The sequence below is a fragment of the Sphaeramia orbicularis genome, chromosome 16 (genome assembly GCF_902148855.1).
Source record: "Sphaeramia orbicularis chromosome 16, fSphaOr1.1, whole genome shotgun sequence".
In the NCBI taxonomy this organism is placed as follows: domain Eukaryota; kingdom Metazoa; phylum Chordata; class Actinopteri; order Kurtiformes; family Apogonidae; genus Sphaeramia; species Sphaeramia orbicularis.
Window position 1 is genome coordinate 55,466,635 of NC_043972.1, and position 21,892 is coordinate 55,488,526.

At 38.2% G+C, this 21,892-nt stretch overlaps 3 protein-coding genes and 1 pseudogene across 3 annotated transcripts in view; 2 read left to right on the top strand and 2 right to left on the bottom strand.

Annotated features, from left to right (window-relative positions):
• LOC115436241 (NLR family CARD domain-containing protein 3-like) overlaps positions 1-21,892 on the top strand; it is a 1,147,354-nt gene that overhangs the window by 916,255 nt on the left and 209,207 nt on the right. The window lies entirely within an intron of this gene.
• The window catches only part of LOC115436275 (zinc finger protein 664-like), a 1,196,486-nt pseudogene that overhangs the window by 439,467 nt on the left and 735,127 nt on the right, over positions 1-21,892 (bottom strand).
• LOC115436287 (zinc finger protein 431-like) overlaps positions 1-21,892 on the top strand; it is a 676,852-nt gene that overhangs the window by 418,725 nt on the left and 236,235 nt on the right. The window lies entirely within an intron of this gene.
• Positions 613-5,514, bottom strand: LOC115436326 (stonustoxin subunit beta-like). The gene is made up of 2 exons (XM_030159171.1): positions 5,256-5,514; positions 613-2,557 (listed from the first exon to the last, which is right to left on the bottom strand). Exons 1-2 carry the CDS (start codon positions 5,278-5,280, stop codon positions 2,019-2,021), a joined length of 564 nt encoding a protein of 187 aa, XP_030015031.1. The 5' UTR covers positions 5,281-5,514; the 3' UTR covers positions 613-2,018.

Sequence of the window (21,892 nt, forward strand, 5' to 3'; positions counted from 1 at the left end):
CTCCTCCATTTTGGTTCATGACGCATGACGTATGATATTCACCTGACATTGTAAAATTTAAAGTCACATTCAACTACCATTTAAAACGATCCGTTTAACAATGTCAAAGATATAGTTAACCTTATTATTTTGGGTAAATATCATATTCATTCTTGTAAGTGGAAAAATACGAACCCCTCCTTTAACTTGTTTTTATATGATTTTATTAAGTGTTACAAATCTCTTAAGTATATTGAAAATATGTCAAAAAAAAGCCAGAAAACTTTATTTTAGTTTATCTAAATCCTTGCTGTTTTAATTATATCTTGCCTAGTCCTTTGTGCTCTGTTGTCCAGTCTGATTTAGTTATTTATTTTTCTTTCTGCTTCAGTATTTTCATTACACCTCAAATGTCTAAAAATTGTTTTTGTTTTTTGTTTCTGATAGTTGTAATAGCTGTGTTTAATCATTCCACCATGTCTCAAATGTATTTCTATATTTCTCTTTTGTAATGTTTATCCCATTCTTGTTCTGTAAATTTGTTTTGTGCCAGTTAAAAAAAAAAAAAAAAAAAAAAAAGACCCACAGCGTCACCTGGACCAGAAAGGACTGTTTGGAGTCAGTGTTCACTAATGGAGGATCCACTAAGATTTGTTTTTCTTTTTTTTTTTTTTTTTTTTATTTGGCACAAAGCAAATTTACATATCAAGAATGGGAAAATTACAGAAGAGTATTATAGAAATATATTAGGAGACATGGTGGAATGGTGAAACAGAACTAATGCAAATATCTGAAACTAAATAAACAAAGATTAAGACATTTGAAGTGTGATGAAAATAGAGAAACAGAAAGAAAAATAAATAATAAATAAAGAAATAAAGAAATCTGACAGGACAATAGAGCACAAAGGACTAAGGCAAGACACAATTAAAACAGCAAGGACTTAGATAAACTAGAATAAAGTTATCTGGCTTTTTTGGACATTTATAATATACTGTAGAGATCTGTAATCCTTGATAAAATCACATATAAACAAATTAAAGAAGGGGTTCGTTTTTTTCCACTTACAACAATGAATATGATATTTATCAAAAAAAAAAAAAATTTAATAAGGTTAACAATATTGTTGATGCTTACATCTAATGAATCCATAAAATAAATGTCATCACATAAAGAAAAAGACGGAATATTTTCAATTTTCAAGGACAACCAACTGTGAATATCAGCCTAAAAGGAAATGCTGTGTGAACAATTAAAAAACAAATGTTCAATGGTTTCAGCTTCAGAGGAACAGAAAACACAGAAATGAACATCAAAGTTAAATCTTTTGTGCAAAAAATCATTTTTATATTTTATATTCAGTTTCCTTCATGTGTGATTTTCTCCAGTGGGATTGGACCTAAAAACTACTTTATTTTATTTTTTCCAACACATTTATTCAGTCCAATAGTGTGTTCAGTCAGTGGATGAGTGGATTCACACTTACACATTGACTCAGGCTTCAGTTTTCTCCCATGATGCTTCACTCTCTTTAACAGCAGTACCAGTGTTGCCTTTTCTACTGAATACCTTCGTATTCCCCGTACGAGTGAATTAGAACCTCTTGTTCCAGTGCAGTGAAATAACTGGTACTCTTGCTGTCAGTGGTTACCATGGTGACTCCAGGTATCAGGGCTCCATTGATGATGGCTTTTTGTTGCGGTTTGTGCACACGCCTAACTCTGGGTAAACTTACTCAGAGTTGACTGAACCAATTCAAAGCCGCTGTTCTGGAACCGGATACTTGGAGTTTGTGAACTCAGGGTAAGTAGACTCAGAGTTTAGAATCAGACTCAGAGTATGTTGAACCCACTTTCTGTATCAGGTCCCTAGTTGTGTTTGTGGTGTTTGATCTTCACCCTTGGATTCTCCAAGGAATTGGCTTTGGAACCACTGGAATCAGACGCAAATGTAGACTAGAACAGATGAACAGAACCACCATCAAGACTAGGTGGATTTAATACATGTACAGCACACATGTACACAGACACACAACACAACTACACACCACACAAACACACTGAGGATCCAGAATCATAGAGTCCAAATCCTCCAAACAGTGGTTCAGTGAATGTGGTTTTGAAGGTGTAGATGTGGATCAGTTTGTCAGAGGAGACTCTGTAGAAGGACACACATCCAGCAGGACAGTCCACATACACTGATACTGTACCGGAGGAGGAGGAGGAGGAGGACTGAGGGAGGTCTCTGCGTTTGTTTTTATGCCAGACAGTGTATCCACCTTCATAACACTCCAGACTCCAGGACTGATCATTTCCTCCAAACCAACAGTCTTCACTGCCTCCTTTCCTCATGATTCCTCTGTAAGTCACCGATATATAAACGTTTCCACTCCACTGGACCTCCCAGTAACAGCGACCAGTCAGACCAGTTGAACACATCAGCTGAGGATGGAACTCAAATCTGTCCTGATGATCAGGATATGACTGATCCTTCTCCACTCGTTCCACCTTCTTGTTGTTTTCAGACAGTTCGAAGTATTCATTCGCTGTGTTTGGATCCAGGGTGAGTTCACAGAAATCTGATGGACAGAGGAAAACACAATCCAGCTGCAGTTATTGATCAGTGATCAGCTGATTGACTGCCAGTCTGATCACATCACTGGGTTCAAATCAACTGTTATTGATGGATGGATCATGTGTGAGTCTGACTCTGATCAATACTGATCAATAACAGATGGGGATGCACAATACCACTTTTAGTACTTACATTTGAGTACTTGCCGATACAGAGTACCGATATGAGTACTTAATAAAACCATTACAGTTCTTAGTTACTTTTGAAACATTGCTTTATTGTCATTATGATTAGTTTGACTGTAACAAAGTGCTGCTGCTGACATTTAATGTACTGGAATGAACGTTTCTCAGTCAATCCACCAGAGGGCGCTGCTCTTAATTAACCATACTTTTGCCAAATGGCACGGTGAGTAACATTTTTTGAGATGACAAAGAAGAAAGTCAGTAATAACAAACATGGCGACAACACAGGAGGTAACACTAATGTGGATGGTAATGTTGATATTGATGACGGTAGTTGTCATAAATATGTCAGTAGTTTTTCACTAACTCACAGTCGCTCTTTGAAAAGTCGCGCTACCTCCATGATTCCCGGCTGTACTGCTTTGAATTCTCCGTCTGGGTACGCATCCGCGAGCACCCAGAAAAAGGACAGAATTATGTACAGAATGTAGGCAGAGGATGGACAGAACGCTCCATCTGTATCCGTCTGGGTCTTTAACATAACTTTCAGTCAGTGTTACTTCTGTCACGTTATTTTGAAAACTCTCCACACTGCTGACATTACTCCTCCACCACGTACCTGCTGCACTTAACTGTGAACGTCACACTGCCGTTAAGTAGTATAGGTGTGTTTGTATCAGAGCACTTTTCTGAGTAGAAGTACACGTGCTCAGTATTGGACCGATACCTGATACAGGTATTGGCATCGGTGCATCCCTAATAACAGATAAATCCAGTGTTTTACAGATGGATCTGTTGTTTCTGAGCACATTTTTACTAGTGGACATTAAATTAAAACAGAATATCTGGTCATGTCAGTGGTCCGTCCTCCACAGTCAGGGTCTACTCCAGGTTTCTACCTGTTAAACGTAGTTTTTTCTTCCTTTGTCTCTAAGTGTTTACTCCTGGAGGATTCTGTTGGTGTCTGTGAATTGGTTTTAGAGTGTGGTTTATTCCAGCTCTAAATGGAAAGTGTCATCAGATAACTTTAGTTATGATGTGATGCTGTATAAATAAAATGTCATTGATTGAATAAAAGTCTGAGAGCAACTCTGACTCCATGATTGATATCTAATCTTTAGAACCAGCTCACATTTATGATTAAATATTGATCCCTTAACATTCAAAGACTAAAAGTATGTTGCATTTTTAACAAAAAATTGATTCAAACCTGAAAACAGAATCCAATCCCATTAGTCATTTCTCAGTTCTTCTAGACTCTTAGTGTTTTTGCTGTTTGTTCAGATTGATGTTTAGGTCCTGCTAATGAATCTAATGTTGGATTTGTAGATTTCAATTTTCTCCACAGTGACTTTTACTGTTTACTAATTGGACATAAATTCAGTACTTTTGGTCATTGAATCAGATTCTTTATCTGATGGATAATAGTTTATAGAAGTGTTTTGGTGGTTTCATCTGTGTTTGTTCCTCAGACAAACTTCTCATCCTGATGAACTCTATTATATTGTTGATATTATTGGTTGTATTTGTATTCTTTGTCACACAGTGACAGTACAGACTATAAATGTGCATAAAGACACTAGAGCTATGATATGCACTAAATAGTCTGGGACTGGACGTGAGGACTCACTGCTCAGGGTATGTGGGTCCATGTGGTACCAGTCCTGACCAATCAGCTATCAGCTCATCCTTCCACTAAACTGACTGTCTTCATTAACAGATGACATCACCCCAATCCTGGCTTCACTCCATTGGTTTCCTGTGCATTTTAGAACTGATTCTAAAATTTTACTGATCACTTTTAAAGCCTGAATGGGCCTGGCCCCTAGCTACACAGCTGACATGCTAGTCACTTATGAGCCAGTATGCAGGCTTAGATCATCAGGCTGGGGGCTCCTAGATGTTCCAAGGTTGAGGCTTAAATCTAAAGGTGACCACGCTCTCTCCATCAGGGCCCCTGGACTTTGGAATGACCTGCTTGAGGAGATAAGGCTTGCAGAATCAGTGACATCTTTTAAATCACCTCTTCAAACACATTTTTGTAGACTTGCCTTTATGTGATGGTATCTCTTTTTAATGTGTTTAATTTCACCCTTTTTTTTGGTTATTAATTTGTATTGACATAGATGATGTTTTATTCCATTCTTTCATTTTTATATTGATTTAACAGCATCATGTTATGTCTCTGTAATCTCTGCCCTTTCTACTTTAATATATTTAAATCTATTTGGAGCGTCATGTTTTTCTAGCTTCCTGCTCTTATCTCTTTTATTGTGTTGTGTTGTTTTTCTGTGTTTTAGTTCCTTTGCTTGCATCTTGTTTATTTCAATTCTATCCTGCTGTTGTGCCCTTCTGCTTTGTCTGTCAAAGCACTCTGAAAACTCACTTTATAAAGGTGCTATATAAATAAAATTCTTATTATTATTCTTCATTAACACTTTATATGCTTATAACTTGGAACCAGGTCCCAGTTTGTGTTCAAGTTGTTTTGAATGAATCTAATGAAATCACACTTACGTCTCCATGGACCTGGTGTCAACATTTGGACTCCAGCAGGCTCCAACCTGAAAGGAGGAGGAGGGTCAGAGTAGCTGGAAACATGGACATTCCATCACTCTGATCCACTGAAGCTTTTCTGTTCACATCCAGTCAATGGTTCCTTCTGAATCACTGACTGAGTCTGTTTGTCTTTGAACATGGGCTGGACCTTCATACAGGATGGATCCCAGCTCTCACAGATGGTTCCAGTCAGCTCTACCTGTTCTATCTGCCATTGTCTGTGGACGCATCAGCTCAGTCCATACCTGACAGTGTCCAGTCTCCAGTGTGGATCCTCCACTAGAGCAGACAGCTCCTGTCCTGAGGCTCCTGGATGGTTGTAGCTCAGGTCTAGCTGTCTGAGATGGGACGGATTGGACTTTAGGGCTGAGACCAGAGAAGAACATCCTTCCTCTGTGATCAGACATCCTGACAATCTGCAACACAAAACATCATATCCATCAACTGAGGATGGAGATCAGTGGAGTTGGAGTCATTGAACAGAGTCTGTGAATGCATGGGACTTCACCAACATGACTTCAATGTGTAAAGTCTATGAGTTACAGACTCTGAACACAGTTGAAGATCAGTAGAACTGGTCTGGAGTTCAACAAAAACAACCACTGACAAGTTCAATCCATCCAACAACTGGAGACAAACATTGAAATGATGTGTTGTGTTCTTTGTTGAACCCTGACCTGAGAGTGTCCAGTCTGCATCCTGGACTCTTCAGTCCATCTGACAGGATCTTCACTCCTGAATCCTTCAGGTCATTCTTACTCAGATCCAGATGTGTCAGACTACAGGACTGGGATCCGAGAATTGAGGACAGAGCTTCACAGCTTCTCTCTGACAGGTTACAACCACTGAGTCTGGACAAAAAAAAAGGGATGAGCATAAAATTATTTATCTGGTTGAAATGATAGATCCATATTTGAGATGTTTGATCCAACTGTTTGTTCTCACAGAGCTTTGTTGGAGGCTTTGACCACTGGCAGCAGCCTCAGAAGAACCTCCTCTGAACCAGAGTATTCCTTCAGGTCAAACACATCCAGGTCTTCTTCTGATGACAGTAAGATGAAGGCCAGAGCTGACCACTGAGCAGGAGACAGTTGTTCTGTGGACAGACGTCCTGATCTCAGGTACTGTTGGATCTGATCCACCAGAGATCCATCCTCCAGTTCATTCAGACAGTGGAACAGGTTGATGCTTCTCTCTGCAGACACATTCTCAACAATCTTCTCCTTGATATACTTTATAGTTTTCTGATTGATCTTTGAGCTGCTTCCTGTTGGTTTCACCAGACTTTGTAGGAGACTCTGATTGGTCTGCAGTGATAGACCCAGGAGGAAGCGGAGGAACAGGTCCAGGTGTCCATTTGGACTCTGTAAGGCCTGGTCCACAGCGGTCTGGTACAACTGGACAGAGGTGTCCCACAGTAGTTGAGACCAAACAGATGTTTGTTCTTCTGACAGCAGATTGACTCCAGTGTTGATGAAGGTCTGATGGACATGAAGAGCAGCCAGAAACTCCTGGACACTCAGATGGATGAAGCAGAACCTCTTGTCCTGGTACAGTCCTCTCTCCTCTTTGAAGACCTCTGTGAACACTCCTGAGTACACTGAGGCTGAGCTGATATCGATGCCACACTCTGTCAGGTCTGATTCATAGAAGATCAGGTTTCCTTTCTTCAGCTGCTCAAAGGCCAGTTTTCCCAGAGACTCAATCATCTTCCTGGTCTCTGGACTCCAGTGTGGATCTGTCTCAGATCTTCCATCATACTTGACATTCTTCACTTTTACCTGAACCACCAGGAAGTGGATGTACATCTCAGTCAGGGTCTTGGGCAGTTGTCTTCTGTCTGTGGTCTTCAACACGTCCTCCAGAACTGTAGCAGTGATCCAGCAGAAGACTGGGACGTGACACATGATGTGGACGCTTCGTGACATCTTGATGTGGGAGATGATTGTGTTGGTCTGTTCTTCATCTGTGAACCTCTTCCTGAAGTACTCCTCCTTCTGTGGGTCAGTGAACCCTCTGACCTCTGTCACCATGTCAACACACTGAGCAGGGATCTGATTGGCTGCTGCAGGTCGTGTGGTTATCCAGAGGCGAGCAGAGGGAAGCAGGTTCCCCCTGATGAGGTTCATCAGCAGCACATCCACTGAGGTGGACTCTGTAACATCAGTCAGGATCTGAGTGTTGTTGAAGTCCAGAGGAGGTCGACACTCATCCAGACCGTCCAAGATGAACACCACCTGGAGGTCTTCAAAGATCCAGATTCCTGCTTCTTTGGTTTCAGTGAAGAAGTGATGAACCAGTTCCACCAAGCTGAACTTCTTCTGTTTCAGCACATTCAGCTCTCTGAAGGTGAATGGAAATATGAAGTGGATGTCCTGGTTGGCTTTGTCTTCAGCCCAGTCCAGACTGAACTTCTGTGTGGAGACTGTTTTCCCGATGCCGGCCACACCCTTTGTCAGCACTGTTCTGATTGGTTGATCTCTGTCAGGTGGTGTTTTAAAGATGTCTTCACATGTGATGGTTGTTGGTGGTCTGTGTGGGTTCCTGGATGCTGTTTCAATCTGTCTGACCTCATGTTCCTGGTTGACCTCTGTAGCCCCTCCCTCTGTGATGTAGAGCTCTGTGTAGATCTGGTTCAGGAGGGTTTTGGGGTTTCCTGCTTTAGCGATGCCCTCAAACACACACTCAAACTTCTGCTGCAGGTTACGTTTCAGTTTCTGCTGAACTCCAGACTGACTTCCTGAATGCAGACCCAGATAAAACCATCAGTCTCACAGTAAATCCAAGTATTTTCATCTGTTCAATCTGTACAGAATGGTCTTACTGCGGTGCAGACGCTCAGCCAGCTCCTCCTGCTTCAGCCTCCTCAGGAAGTTCAGTGTGATCTTCAGAAAAGCCTCTGAGCTCCTCCTCTGCTCTTCATCCTCATCACTCAGACTCTCTAAGCATTCTGGGTAATTTGTACTCAGAACCTGGTGGAACTTCTTCAGTTCGTTCTTGACAAAAGTGCAGATGTTCTCCTCCAGCAGCTGGAACACAAAACATTATGAAAGACACAAAGTCCAACATGGACCAAAGCTCTGGTCCATGTTGGACACAGTGATGTCCACTGGTCTGAAACCAGCAGCAGGAGATGATTGGACACAACAGATGGACCAGTAGATGTTGGACATGTACACACCTTAAATATGGAGTCCAGCTGAGTCTGATCCTGTAGACCAGTGGGAACCTCTGAGCTCTGCTGCTCCACTCTGTGGACCAATCATCAACAATGAGCTCACATTATGTCTGTCCACACTGACACCAACATGTGGACACACCTGGACGTCAACATAAGTTACATGACCCCCTGTAGTGGGACAGGTGTCCTGGTCCTGCTGATCCCACTGACAATCAACATGTGAGTCTGTTTGGAGCTTCACACTCACTGGGTTTAGTTGATCTCATCCACATTTGGATTAAACCAACAGCTCTGTCCTAACAATGTGTCTCCTCACCATCTGCGCTCACAACATATGATACAAAGGTGTTCAATGGACCAGGAATCAACCCTGGACTCTGATCCAGTATCATCCAGGACCAGGTCCCACTACAACAACAGGTTTTCATTGATCAGGTTAAGTGTCATTCTCCTGCCAGTGTCTGAACCATAGACTGAAGAAAAAGGCCATATGACACTAACGGTTCAACAGGACTAACTTTAGGTCAGACCTAGAACGCCAAGTTAGGACTGACTGAGCTGAAAACCCTGTTGGTGAATCTGGACCAGATCTGAGGTTCACTTACTGAGTCTCTGAAACACGTCCTGCTTTAAAATCTATCCATCGATCCATGGAGTCATCACTCTTTATGGACACACAGCTGGGTCCAGGTCCAGTTCCACTTCCACTTCCACTTCCAGTTCTGGATCCAGGTCCAGGACTGTGAACACTGATGGTACAGTGGTTTTAGTGCCTAATTCTGACGTTGATCTATTTGATGTTGTACATTGCGTTGAATAATTAAACATAAAACTCTGAAATTTTACTTTCTGTAACATAGTGTAGTTTAACATAAGTAACAAATTCATGTTGTGTAATTTGTTGTTACATTAATCCTACAGTTTTAATGACCTGTTTTATATGAGGTTAATATTTTAATACATATAAAACCAGCCGACAACACATTACATGTTAGAGTTATTAGAATTTAAACTTAAACAGCAATAATAATAATAATAATAATAATAATAATAATAATAATAATAATAATAATAATAATAAATGGATGTTAAAATTACAGGAAATAATAACATCCTTCTCCTGGATGCAGTAGAATGTCCGGGTATATGACATAGTCAGTGTTAGGATTGAATCTAAACAGTGTTGGCTTTTATTTTGAAAGGTTTCACAGGAAGTGTTAGTGTCCTGTTGTGTCTGACTTTTAGTAGACTGAAGACCATGTGACTCTGACGGTTCAACAGGACTAACTTTAGGTCGGACATAGAACGCCAAGTTAGGACTGACTGAGCTGAAAACCCTGTTGGTGAATCTGGACCAGATCTGAGGTTCACTTACTGAGTCTCTGAAACACGTCCTGCTTTAAAATCTATCCATCGATCCATGGAGTCATCACTCTTTATGGACACACAGCTGGGTCCAGGTCCAGTTCCACTTCCACTTCCACTTCCAGTTCTGGATCCAGGTCCAGGACTGTGAACACTGATGGTACAGTGGTTTTAGTGCCTAATTCTGACGTTGATCTATTTGATGTTGTACATTGCGTTGAATAATTAAACATAAAACTCTGAAATTTTACTTTCTGTAACATAGTGTAGTTTAACATAAGTAACAAATTCATGTTGTGTAATTTGTTGTTACATTAATCCTACAGTTTTAATGACCTGTTTTATATGAGGTTAATATTTTAATACATATAAAACCAGCCGACAACACATTACATGTTAGAGTTATTAGAATTTAAACTTAAACAGCAATAATAATAATAATAATAATAATAATAATAATAATAATAATAATAATAATAAATGGATGTTAAAATTACAGGAAATAATAACATCCTTCTCCTGGATGCAGTAGAATGTCCGGGTATATGACAGTCAGTGTTAGGATTGAATCTAAACAGTGTTGGCTTTTATTTTGAAAGGTTTCACAGGAAGTGTTAGTGTCCTGTTGTGTCTGACTTTTAGTAGACTGAAGACCATGTGACTCTGACGGTTCAACAGGACTAACTTTAGGTCGGACATAGAACGCCAAGTTAGGACTGACTGAGCTGAAAACCCTGTTGATGAATCTGGACCAGATCTGAGGTTCACTTACTGAGTCTGTGAAACACGTCCTGTTTTAAAGTCTATCCATCGATCCATGGAGTCATCACTCTTCAAGGACACACAGCTGGGTCTGGGTCCAGGTCTGGATCCAGGTCCAGGTCCTGTGGGGGGTCTGTGGGTGGTCTTCCAGGGAAGGGCTCCCTCCTCTCTATCATCACTCTGATCCATTCTCCTGAATCCACATCAGAACACAAACCATCAGTCCAAACCTGAATTCAACACTGATTCATCCTTTATATGACAAACAGCAGCTCAATCTACTTTTATTTTGAAAGGTTTCACAGGAAGTGTTAGTGTCCTGGTGTGTCTGACTTTTATCTGTAGACGACGACTGAGGAAGGTCAGAAACACATTGAAGTTGGTTTATTTGACCTAAACAGCAGCTCTTTATCACCTGATCAGATTCTAGTTCATCAATAATTGACTAAACTGTGAATGTGAAAGGTCAAAGGTCAACAGTTATCAGAGTCCAGTAAAAACGTCATGAACCCAGACTGACTTTAAACTTCAGAAACATGTGTAAAGTGTTTCCAGATCAGTTTATTGTCACAGACTCAGATCAAAGTGTCCTGACTGGATTCAAAGAGTCACAGATAAAACTCACCTGCGGATGTTGGACAAAAAAAGAGTTTGTGTTCGTCACCACTGAGCTGTTTCCAGGATCAATCTGAGTCTCACCTGTAAAGACATCAGGTGTCAATGCTTGCAGTGGGAGGAGCTCTGAACCCTCACATGACATGTTACTGAATGGTGATTAGCTCGTTTCTTTGGTCATCACATTGATGCTTTGACACAGTGTAAATGTGCAGCAGAAAACACTGTTTCTGCTTCAAATTAATCATCAATCCAATTATTATTGATTCATCTATGAATAAATCTGTTAATTACAATACATTACGGAATAATTTCCAGAACTTTAAAAGGGACTTTTTTCTTTATTTTTTTTTTTTTACATCTGTGACAGCTTTTAGTTGGTAATAAATGTACATGTTCCATAAAGTAATATATTTGGATCATTCTGGTCCTCCATATGTGACTGTAAGACACAGAAAATCATCCAATCACATACAGACAACACAATAAACCTACTGTGATTGGCTCCAGGGTGTGTAAATCTTTAATCCTCCAGGGTTAGAATTCTGAAAATGATTGATCTTTTGCTAGTTTTGAGTTGAACTGAAGAGTTTGGATAGATTAACGCAGAAAAAAACAGACGCATGATGGTTTTATAGCAGTTATTTTTTTCATCTACATTTTTAGTTCGAGGATCTCCAGAATTTTAACAGTCACCCACAGGTCCTGAACGCACCGCGGTGACACTGGGTGGGGCGTTCACGCGACCAGATTTTATGACCTGTAAAGGTTCTGGTCCAAACACCCCCCACCCCCCGACTTACTTTCGGTCTTTACTCGGTTCTGTGACGCAGTTTAATTGTGGTCAGTTCGTGAAATCCACGGAGCTTCAGAACCTTCGGTATCATTTAGACCATGTGAAACCAGCCCTGACCGGACGGTGGTTTCAGCCCAGAACCTGCTCCTCTGAATCAGATCCCCTTTCACCAGGCCTCGGTGACGGATTCGGCTCCGGTTGAGCAAAAAGCGGATAAACCGACAGGTTTTTACGGTTCAAACTGGAGCTAAAGTCCAGACCCACTGTGTCACCGTCATTAAAGAGCCGTTAAAGGGTTAAACAGGAGAACTTTACCTTCAGATGCACAGACCTGGACCAAAGACGACGGAGGAGGAAAGTGAAAGTAAACAGTAGCCGAGTTCAGGGAGGAGTTTAAGAGACTGACGCACCGAAAATACACTGCGGTCAAGCCAGCTGACTCTCCTTTTTACGAAGTCAGTCCAGCCGCTCCAACATTTCCAGTGCTCCCGTATTACAGACTTTACGGTAAAAACACGGAGGTGGTTGAGAAAGTCAGCGCAAGGATGCTACAGCGTGGATCATCTTCCGGTTTTCAAAATAAAATGTGGGTTATTGATGGGCAATAAACAGACGTGTCAGTGTGAGTCTTCACTGGTTTTTAACCATTCTATCGTCCGCGGTGACTTGCCGTACGTGTTTGCTGGTAGCGGTGATTCAGGATACACCCCAGACCCTTTGAAAAGATTAAAACATTTTGTTTCAATCTCTTCAATGAATGTTTATCTTGTATTGAGCTACAATGCTAACATTTACAATGTTAATTTCATTAAAAATAGGGAAATTATTCAAATGTAATAAAAAGAGGTGTAACTCAACCAGCCCATGTAGTACTATGATCCTGCAGTGATTTTGGGTCAATAGGTCACATGACCTGCAAGCTATTGAGCTAAAATGCTAATATTTACATTTAAAAAATCATTTAAAATGGCAACAGTGTTAAAACATCACAAGAATGACCGTAACTCATTCATCCAGTACCCTACTACAATTCTGCAGTGATTTTGGGTCAATAGGTCACATGACCTGCAAGCTATTGAGCTAAAATGCTAATATTTACATTAAAAAAATCATTTAAAATGGTAACAGTGTTAAAACATCACAAAAATGACCATAACTCATTCAGCCAGTACCCTACTAAAATTCTGCAGTGATTTTGGGTCAATAGGTCACATGACCTGCAAGCTATTGAGCTAAAATGCTAATATTTACACTAAAAAATTTCTTTAAAAAAAGCAACAGTGTTAAAATGTCACAAAAATGACCATAACTCATTTAGCCAGTACCGTACTACAATCCTGCTGTGATTTTGGGTCAATAGGTCACATGACCTGGAAGCTATTGAGTTAAAATGCTAATATTTACATTTAAAAAAAAATAACAACAGTGTTAAAACATCACAAAAATGACTGTAACTCGTTCAGCAAGTACCGTACTACAATCCTGCAGTGATTTTGTGTCAATAGGTCACATGGCCTGCAAGCTATTGAGCTAAAATGCTAATATTTACATTTAAACAATCATTAAAAATAGCAACAGTTTTAAAACATCACAAAAATGACTGTAACTCATTCAGCCAGTACCGTACTAATATCTTGCAGTGATTTTGGGTCAATAGGTCACATGACCTGCAAGCTATTGAGCTAAAATGTTAATATTTACATTAAAAAATTCCTTAAAAATAGCAACAGTGTTAAAATGTCACAAAAATGACCGTAACTCATTCAGCCAGTACCGTACTAAAATCCTGCAGTGATTTTGGTTCAATAGGTCACATGACCTGCAAGCTATTGAACTAAAGTGCTAATATTTACACTAAAAAATTCCTCAAAAATAGCAACAGTGTTAAAATGTCAAAAAAATGACCGTAACTCATTCAGCCAGTACTGTTCTACGATCCTGCAGTGATTTTGGGTCAATTGGTCACATGACCTTCAAGCTATTGAGCTAAAATGCTAATATTTTCACTAAAAAAATCATTAAAAATACCAACAGTGTTAAAATATCACAAAAATGACCGTAACTCATTCAGCCCGTACGGTACTAATATCCCGCAGTGATTTTGGGTCAATAGGTCACATGACCTGTAAGCTATTGAGCTAAAATGCTACTATTTACACTAAAAAATTCCTTAAAAATAGCAACAGTGTTAAAATGTCACAAAAATGACCGTAACTCATTCAGCCAGTACTGTACTACGATCCTGCAGTGATTTTGGGTCAATTGGTCACATGACTTGTAATTGCATTTTTGTGACATTTTAACACTGGTGCTATTTTTAAGGAACTTTTTAGTGTAAATATTAGCATTTTAGCTCAATAGCTTCAAGGTCATGTGACCTATTGACCCAAAATCACTGCAGGATTGTAGTACGGTACTGGCTGGACGAGTTACGGTCATTTTTGTGACATTTTAACACTGTTGCTATTTTTACGGAATTTTTTAGTGTAAATATTGGCATTTTAGCTCAATAGCTTGAAGGTCATGTGACCTACTGACCAAACATCACTGCAGGATCGTAGTACGGTAGTGGCTGAATGAGTTACGGTCATTTTTGTGACATTTTAACATTGTTGCTATTTTTAAGGAATTTTTTTAGTGTAAATATTAGCATTTTAGCTCAATAGCTTGCAGGTCATGTGACCTATTGACCCAAAATCACTGCAGAATTGTAGTACGGTACTGGATGAATGAGTTACGGTCATTTTTGTGACATTTTAACACTGTTGCTATTTTTAAGGAATTTTTTAGTTTAAATATTAGTATTTTAGCTCAATAGCTTCCATGTCATGTGACCGATTGACCCAAAATCACTGGAGAATTGTAGCACGGCACTGGCTGAACGAGTTACGGTTATTTATGTGATGTTTTAACACTGTTGGTGTTTTTAAGGAATTTTTTAGTGTAAATATTAGCATTTTAGCTCAATAGCTTGCAGGTCATGTGACCTATTGACCCAAAATCACTGCAGAACTGTAGTACAGTACTGGCTTAATGAGTTACGGTCATTTTTGTGACGTTTTAACACTGTTGCTATTTTAAATGATTTTTTAAATGTAAATATTAGCATTTTAGCTCAATAGCTTGCAGGTCATGTGACCTATTCACCCAAATCACTGCAGAATTGTAGTACGGTACTGGCTGAACGAGTTACGGTCATTTTTGTGACGTTTTAAAACTGTTGCTATTTTTAATGATTGTTTAAATGTAAATATTAGCATTTTAGCTCAATAGCTTCAAGGTCATGTGACCTATTGACCCAAAATCACTGCAGAATTGTAGTACGGTATTGGCTGGACGAGTTACGGTCATTTTTGTGACATTTTAACACTGATGCTATTTTTAAGGAATTTTTTAGTTTAAATATTAGCATTTTAGCACAATAGCTTCCAGGTCATGTGACCTATTGACCCAAAATCACTGCAGAATTGTTGTAAGTTACTGGCTGAACGAGTTACGGTCATTTCTGTGACATTTTAACACTGTTGCTATTTTTAAGGAATTTTTTAGTGTAAATATTAGCATTTTAGCTCAATAGCTTGCAGGTCATGTGACCTATTGACCCAAAATCACTGCAGAACTGTAGTACAGTACTGGCTTAATGAGTTACAGTCATTTTTGTGACATTTTAACACTGTTGCTATTTTTAAGGAATTTTTTAGTGTAAATATTAGCATTTTAGCTCAATAGCTTCCAGGTCATGTGACCTATTGACCCAAAATCACTGCAGAATTGTAGTACGGTACTGGCTGAATGAGTTACGGTCATTTTTGTGACGTTTTAACACTGTTGCTATTTTAAATGATTTTTTAAATGTAAATATTAGAATTTTAGCTCAATAGCTTCCAGGTCATGTGACCGATTGACCCAAAATCACTGCAGAATTGTAGTATGGCACTGGCTAAATGAGTTACGGTCATTTTTGTGACATTTTAACACTGTTGCTATTTTAAATGATTTTTTACATGTAAATATTAGCATTTTAGCTCAATAGCTTCCAGGTCATGTGACTGATTGACCCAAAATCACTGCAGAATTGTAGTACGGTACTGGATGAATGAGTTACGGTCATTTTTGTGATATTTTGACATTGTTGGTATTTTTAAAGAATTTTTTAGTGTAAATATTAGCATTTTAGCTCAATAGCTTGCAGGTCATGTGACCTATTTACCCAAAATCACTGCAGGATTGTAGTACGGTACTGGCTGAACGAGTTACGGTCATTTTTGTGACATTTTAACACTGTTGCTATTTTAAATGATTTTTTAAATGTAAATATTAGCATTTTAGCTCAATAGTTTCCAGGTCATGTGACCGATTGACCCAAAATCACTGCAGAATTGTAGTACGGTACTGGCTAAATGAGTTACGGTCATTTTTGTGATTTTTTGACACTGTTGGTATTTTTAAAGAATTTTTTAGTGTAAATATTAGCGTTTTAGCTCAATAGCTTGCAGGTCATGTGACCTATTGACCCAAAATCACTGCAGGATTGTAGTACGGTACTGGCTGAATGAGTTACGGTCATTTTTGTGACGTTTTAACACTGTTGCTATTTTAAATGATTTTTTAAATGTAAATATTAGCATTTTAGCTCAATAGCTTGCAGGTCATGTGACCTATTGACCCAAAATCACTGCAGGATTGTAGTATGGTACTGGCTGAATGAGTTACGGTCATTTTTGTGACGTTTTAACACTGTTGCTATTTTAAATGATTTTTTAAATGTAAATATTAGCATTTTAGCTCAGTAGCTTGCAGGTCATGTGACCTATTGACCCAAAATCACTGCAGGATTGTAGTACGGTACTGGCTGATTGAGTTACGGTCATTTTTGTGACATTTTAACAGTTCCTATTTTTAAAGAATTTTTTAGTGTAAATATTAGCATTTTAGCTCAATAGCTTCCAGGTCATGTGACCTATTGACCCAAAATCACTGCAGGATTGTAGTACGGTACTGGCTGAATGAGTTACGGTCATTTTTGTGACGTTTTAACACTGTTGCTATTTTAAATGATTGTTTAAATGTAAATATTAGCATTTTAGTTCAATAGCTTGCAGGTCATGTGACCTATTGACCCAAAATCACTGCAGGATCGTAGTACGGTACTGGCTGAATGAGTTACGGTCATTTTTGTGATGTTTTAAAACTGTTGCTATTTTTAATGATTGTTTAAATGTAAATATTAGCATTTTAGCTCAATAGCTTCCAGGTCATGTGATCTATTGACCCAAAATCACTGCAGGATTGTAGTAGGGTACTGGCTGAATGAGTTACGGTCATTTTTGTGACGTTTTAACACTGTTGCTATTTTAAATGATTTTTTAAATGTAAATATTAGCATTTTAGTTCAATAGCTTGCAGGTCATGTGACCTATTGACCCAAAATCACTGCAGGATCGTAGTACAGTACTGGCTGAATGAGTTACGGTCATTTTTGTGACATTTTAACACTGTTGCTATTTTTAAGGAATTTTTTAGTGTAAATATTAGCATTTTAGCTCAATAGCTTGCAGGTCATGTGACCTATTGACCCAAAATCACTGCAGAATTTTAGTACGGTACTGGATGAACGAGTTACGGTCATTTTTGTAACATTTTAACACTGTTGCTATATTTAAGGAATTTTTTAGTTTAAATATTAGTATTTTAGCTCAATAGCTTCCATGTCATGTGACCGATTGACCCAAAATCACTGGAGAATTGTAGCACGGCACTGGCTGAACGAGTTATGGTTATTTATGTGATGTTTTAACACTGTTGGTGTTTTTAAGGAATTTTTTAGTGTAAATATTAGCATTTTAGCTCAATAGCTTGCAGGTCATGTGACCTATTGACCCAAAATCACTGCAGAACTGTAGTACAGTACTGGCTTAATGAGTTACGGTCATTTTTGTGACGTTTTAACACTGTTGCTATTTTAAATGATTTTTTAAATGTAAATATTAGCATTTTAGCTCAATAGCTTGCAGGTCATGTGACCTATTCACCCAAAATCACTGCAGAATTGTAGTACGGTACTGGCTGAACGAGTTACGGTCATTTTTGTGACGTTTTAAAACTGTTGCTATTTTTAATGATTGTTTAAATGTAAATATTAGCATTTTAGCTCAATAGCTTCAAGGTCATGTGACCTATTGACCCAAAATCACTGCAGAATTGTAGTACGGTATTGGCTGGACGAGTTACGGTCATTTTTGTGACATTTTAACACTGATGCTATTTTTAAGGAATTTTTTAGTTTAAATATTAGCATTTTAGCACAATAGCTTCCAGGTCATGTGACCTATTGACCCAAAATCACTGCAGAATTGTTGTAAGTTACTGGCTGAACGAGTTACGGTCATTTCTGTGACATTTTAACACTGTTGCTATTTTTAAGGAATTTTTTAGTGTAAATATTAGCATTTTAGCTCAATAGCTTGCAGGTCATGTGACCTATTGACCCAAAATCACTGCAGAACTGTAGTACAGTACTGGCTTAATGAGTTACAGTCATTTTTGTGACATTTTAACACTGTTGCTATTTTTAAGGAATTTTTTAGTGTAAATATTAGCATTTTAGCTCAATAGCTTCCAGGTCATGTGACCTATTGACCCAAAATCACTGCAGGATTGTAGTACGGTACTGGCTGAATGAGTTACGGTCATTTTTGTGACGTTTTAACACTGTTGCTATTTTAAATGATTTTTTAAATGTAAATATTAGAATTTTAGCTCAATAGCTTCAAGGTCATGTGACCTATTGACCCAAAATCACTGCAGAATTGTAGTACGGTATTGGCTGGACGAGTTACGGTCATTTTTGTGACATTTTAACACTGATGCTATTTTTAAGGAATTTTTTAGTTTAAATATTAGCATTTTAGCACAATAGCTTCCAGGTCATGTGACCTATTGACCCAAAATCACTGCAGAATTGTTGTAAGTTACTGGCTGAACGAGTTACGGTCATTTCTGTGACATTTTAACACTGTTGCTATTTTTAAGGAATTTTTTAGTGTAAATATTAGCATTTTAGCTCAATAGCTTGCAGGTCATGTGACCTATTGACCCAAAATCACTGCAGAACTGTAGTACAGTACTGGCTTAATGAGTTACAGTCATTTTGTGACATTTTAACACTGTTGCTATTTTTAAGGAATTTTTTAGTGTAAATATTAGCATTTTAGCTCAATAGCTTCCAGGTCATGTGACCTATTGACCCAAAATCACTGCAGGATTGTAGTACGGTACTGGCTGAATGAGTTACGGTCATTTTTGTGACGTTTTAACACTGTTGCTATTTTAAATGATTTTTTAAATGTAAATATTAGAATTTTAGCTCAATAGCTTCAAGGTCATGTGACCGATTGACCCAAAATCACTGCAGAATTGTAGTATGGCACTGGCTAAATGAGTTACGGTCATTTTTGTGACATTTTAACACTGTTGCTATTTTAAATGATTTTTTACATGTAAATATTAGCATTTTAGCTCAATAGCTTCCAGGTCATGTGACCGATTGACCCAAAATCACTGCAGAATTGTAGTACGGTACTGGATGAATGAGTTACGGTCATTTTTGTGATATTTTGACATTGTTGGTATTTTTAAAGAATTTTTTAGTGTAAATATTAGCATTTTAGCTCAATAGCTTGCAGGTCATGTGACCTATTTACCCAAAATCACTGCAGGATTGTAGTACGGTACTGGCTGAACGAGTTACGGTCATTTTTGTGACATTTTAACACTGTTGCTATTTTAAATGATTTTTTAAATGTAAATATTAGCATTTTAGCTCAATAGTTTCCAGGTCATGTGACCGATTGACCCAAAATCACTGCAGAATTGTAGTACGGTACTGGCTAAATGAGTTACGGTCATTTTTGTGATATTTTGACACTGTTGGTATTTTTAAAGAATTTTTTAGTGTAAATATTAGCGTTTTAGCTCAATAGCTTGCAGGTCATGTGACCTATTGACCCAAAATCACTGCAGGATTGTAGTACGGTACTGGCTGAATGAGTTACGGTCATTTTTGTGATATTTTGACACTGTTGGTATTTTTAAAGAATTTTTTAGTGTAAATATTAGCGTTTTAGCTCAATAGCTTGCAGGTCATGTGACCTATTGACCCAAAATCACTGCAGGATTGTAGTACGGTACTGGCTGAATGAGTTACGGTCATTTTTGTGACGTTTTAACACTGTTGCTATTTTAAATGATTTTTTAAATGTAAATATTAGCATTTTAGCTCAGTAGCTTGCAGGTCATGTGACCTATTGACCCAAAATCACTGCAGGATTGTAGTACGGTACTGGCTGATTGAGTTACGGTCATTTTTGTGACATTTTAACAGTTCCTATTTTTAAAGAATTTTTTAGTGTAAATATTAGCATTTTAGCTCAATAGCTTCCAGGTCATGTGACCTATTGACCCAAAATCACTGCAGGATTGTAGTACGGTACTGGCTGAATGAGTTACGGTCATTTTTGTGACGTTTTAACACTGTTGCTATTTTAAATGATTGTTTAAATGTAAATATTAGCATTTTAGTTCAATAGCTTGCAGGTCATGTGACCTATTGACCCAAAATCACTGCAGGATCGTAGTACGGTACTGGCTGAATGAGTTACGGTCATTTTTGTGATGTTTTAAAACTGTTGCTATGTTTAATGATTGTTTAAATGTAAATATTAGCATTTTAGCTCAATAGCTTCCAGGTCATGTGATCTATTGACCCAAAATCACTGCAGGATTGTAGTAGGGTACTGGCTGAATGAGTTACGGTCATTTTTGTGACGTTTTAACACTGTTGCTATTTTAAATGATTTTTTAAATGTAAATATTAGCATTTTAGTTCAATAGCTTGCAGGTCATGTGACCTATTGACCCAAAATCACTGCAGGATCGTAGTACAGTACTGGCTGAATGAGTTACGGTCATTTTTGTGACATTTTAATACTGTTGCTATTTTTAAGGAATTTTTTAGTGTAAATATTAGCATTTTAGCTCAATAGCTTGCAGGTCATGTGACCTATTGACCCAAAATCACTGCAGAATTTTAGTACGGTACTGGATGAACGAGTTACGGTCATTTTTGTAACATTTTAACACTGTTGCTATATTTAAGGAATTTTTTAGTGTAAATATTAGCATTTTAGCTCAATAGCTTCCAGGTCATGTGACCGATCGACCCAAAATCACTGCAGAATATTAGTACGGTACTGGCTAAATGAGTTACGGTCATTTTTGTGGTGTTTTAACACTGTTGCTATTTTTAAGGAATTTTTTAGTGTAAATATTAGCATTTTAGCTCAATAGCTTGCAGGTCATGTGACCTATTGACCCAAAATCACTACAGGATCGTAGTACGGTACTGGCTGAATGAGTTACGGTCATTTTTGTGATGTTTTAAAACTGTTGCTATTTTTAATGATTGTTTAAATGTAAATATTAGCATTTTAGCTCAATAGCTTCCAGGTCATGTGACCTATTGACCCAAAATCACTGCAGGATCGTAGTACGGTACTGGCTGAATGAGTTACGGTCATTTTTGTGACATTTTAACACTGTTGCTATTTTTAAGGAATTTTTTAGTGTAAATATTAGCATTTTAGCTCAATAGCTTGCAGGTCATGTGACCTATTGACCCAAAATCACTGCAGAATTGTAGTACGGTACTGGATGAATGAGTTACGGTCATTTTTGTGACATTTTAACACTGTTGCTATTTTTAAGGAATTTTTTAGTGTAAATATTAGCATTTTAGCTCAATAGCTTGCAGGTCATGTGACCTATTGACCCAAAATTACTGCAGAATTGTAGTACGGTACTGGATGGACGAGTTAC

Excerpts from the sequence above, each read along its gene's own strand:
- LOC115436326 (XM_030159171.1), bottom strand. The coding sequence starts at position 5,280 with ATGTTGACACCAGGTCCATGGAGAC. Across the intron at positions 2,558-5,255 it reads GACACCAGGTCCATGGAGAC|ATTTCTGTGAACTCACCCTG; the intron begins GTAAGTGTGATT and ends TCTGTCCATCAG.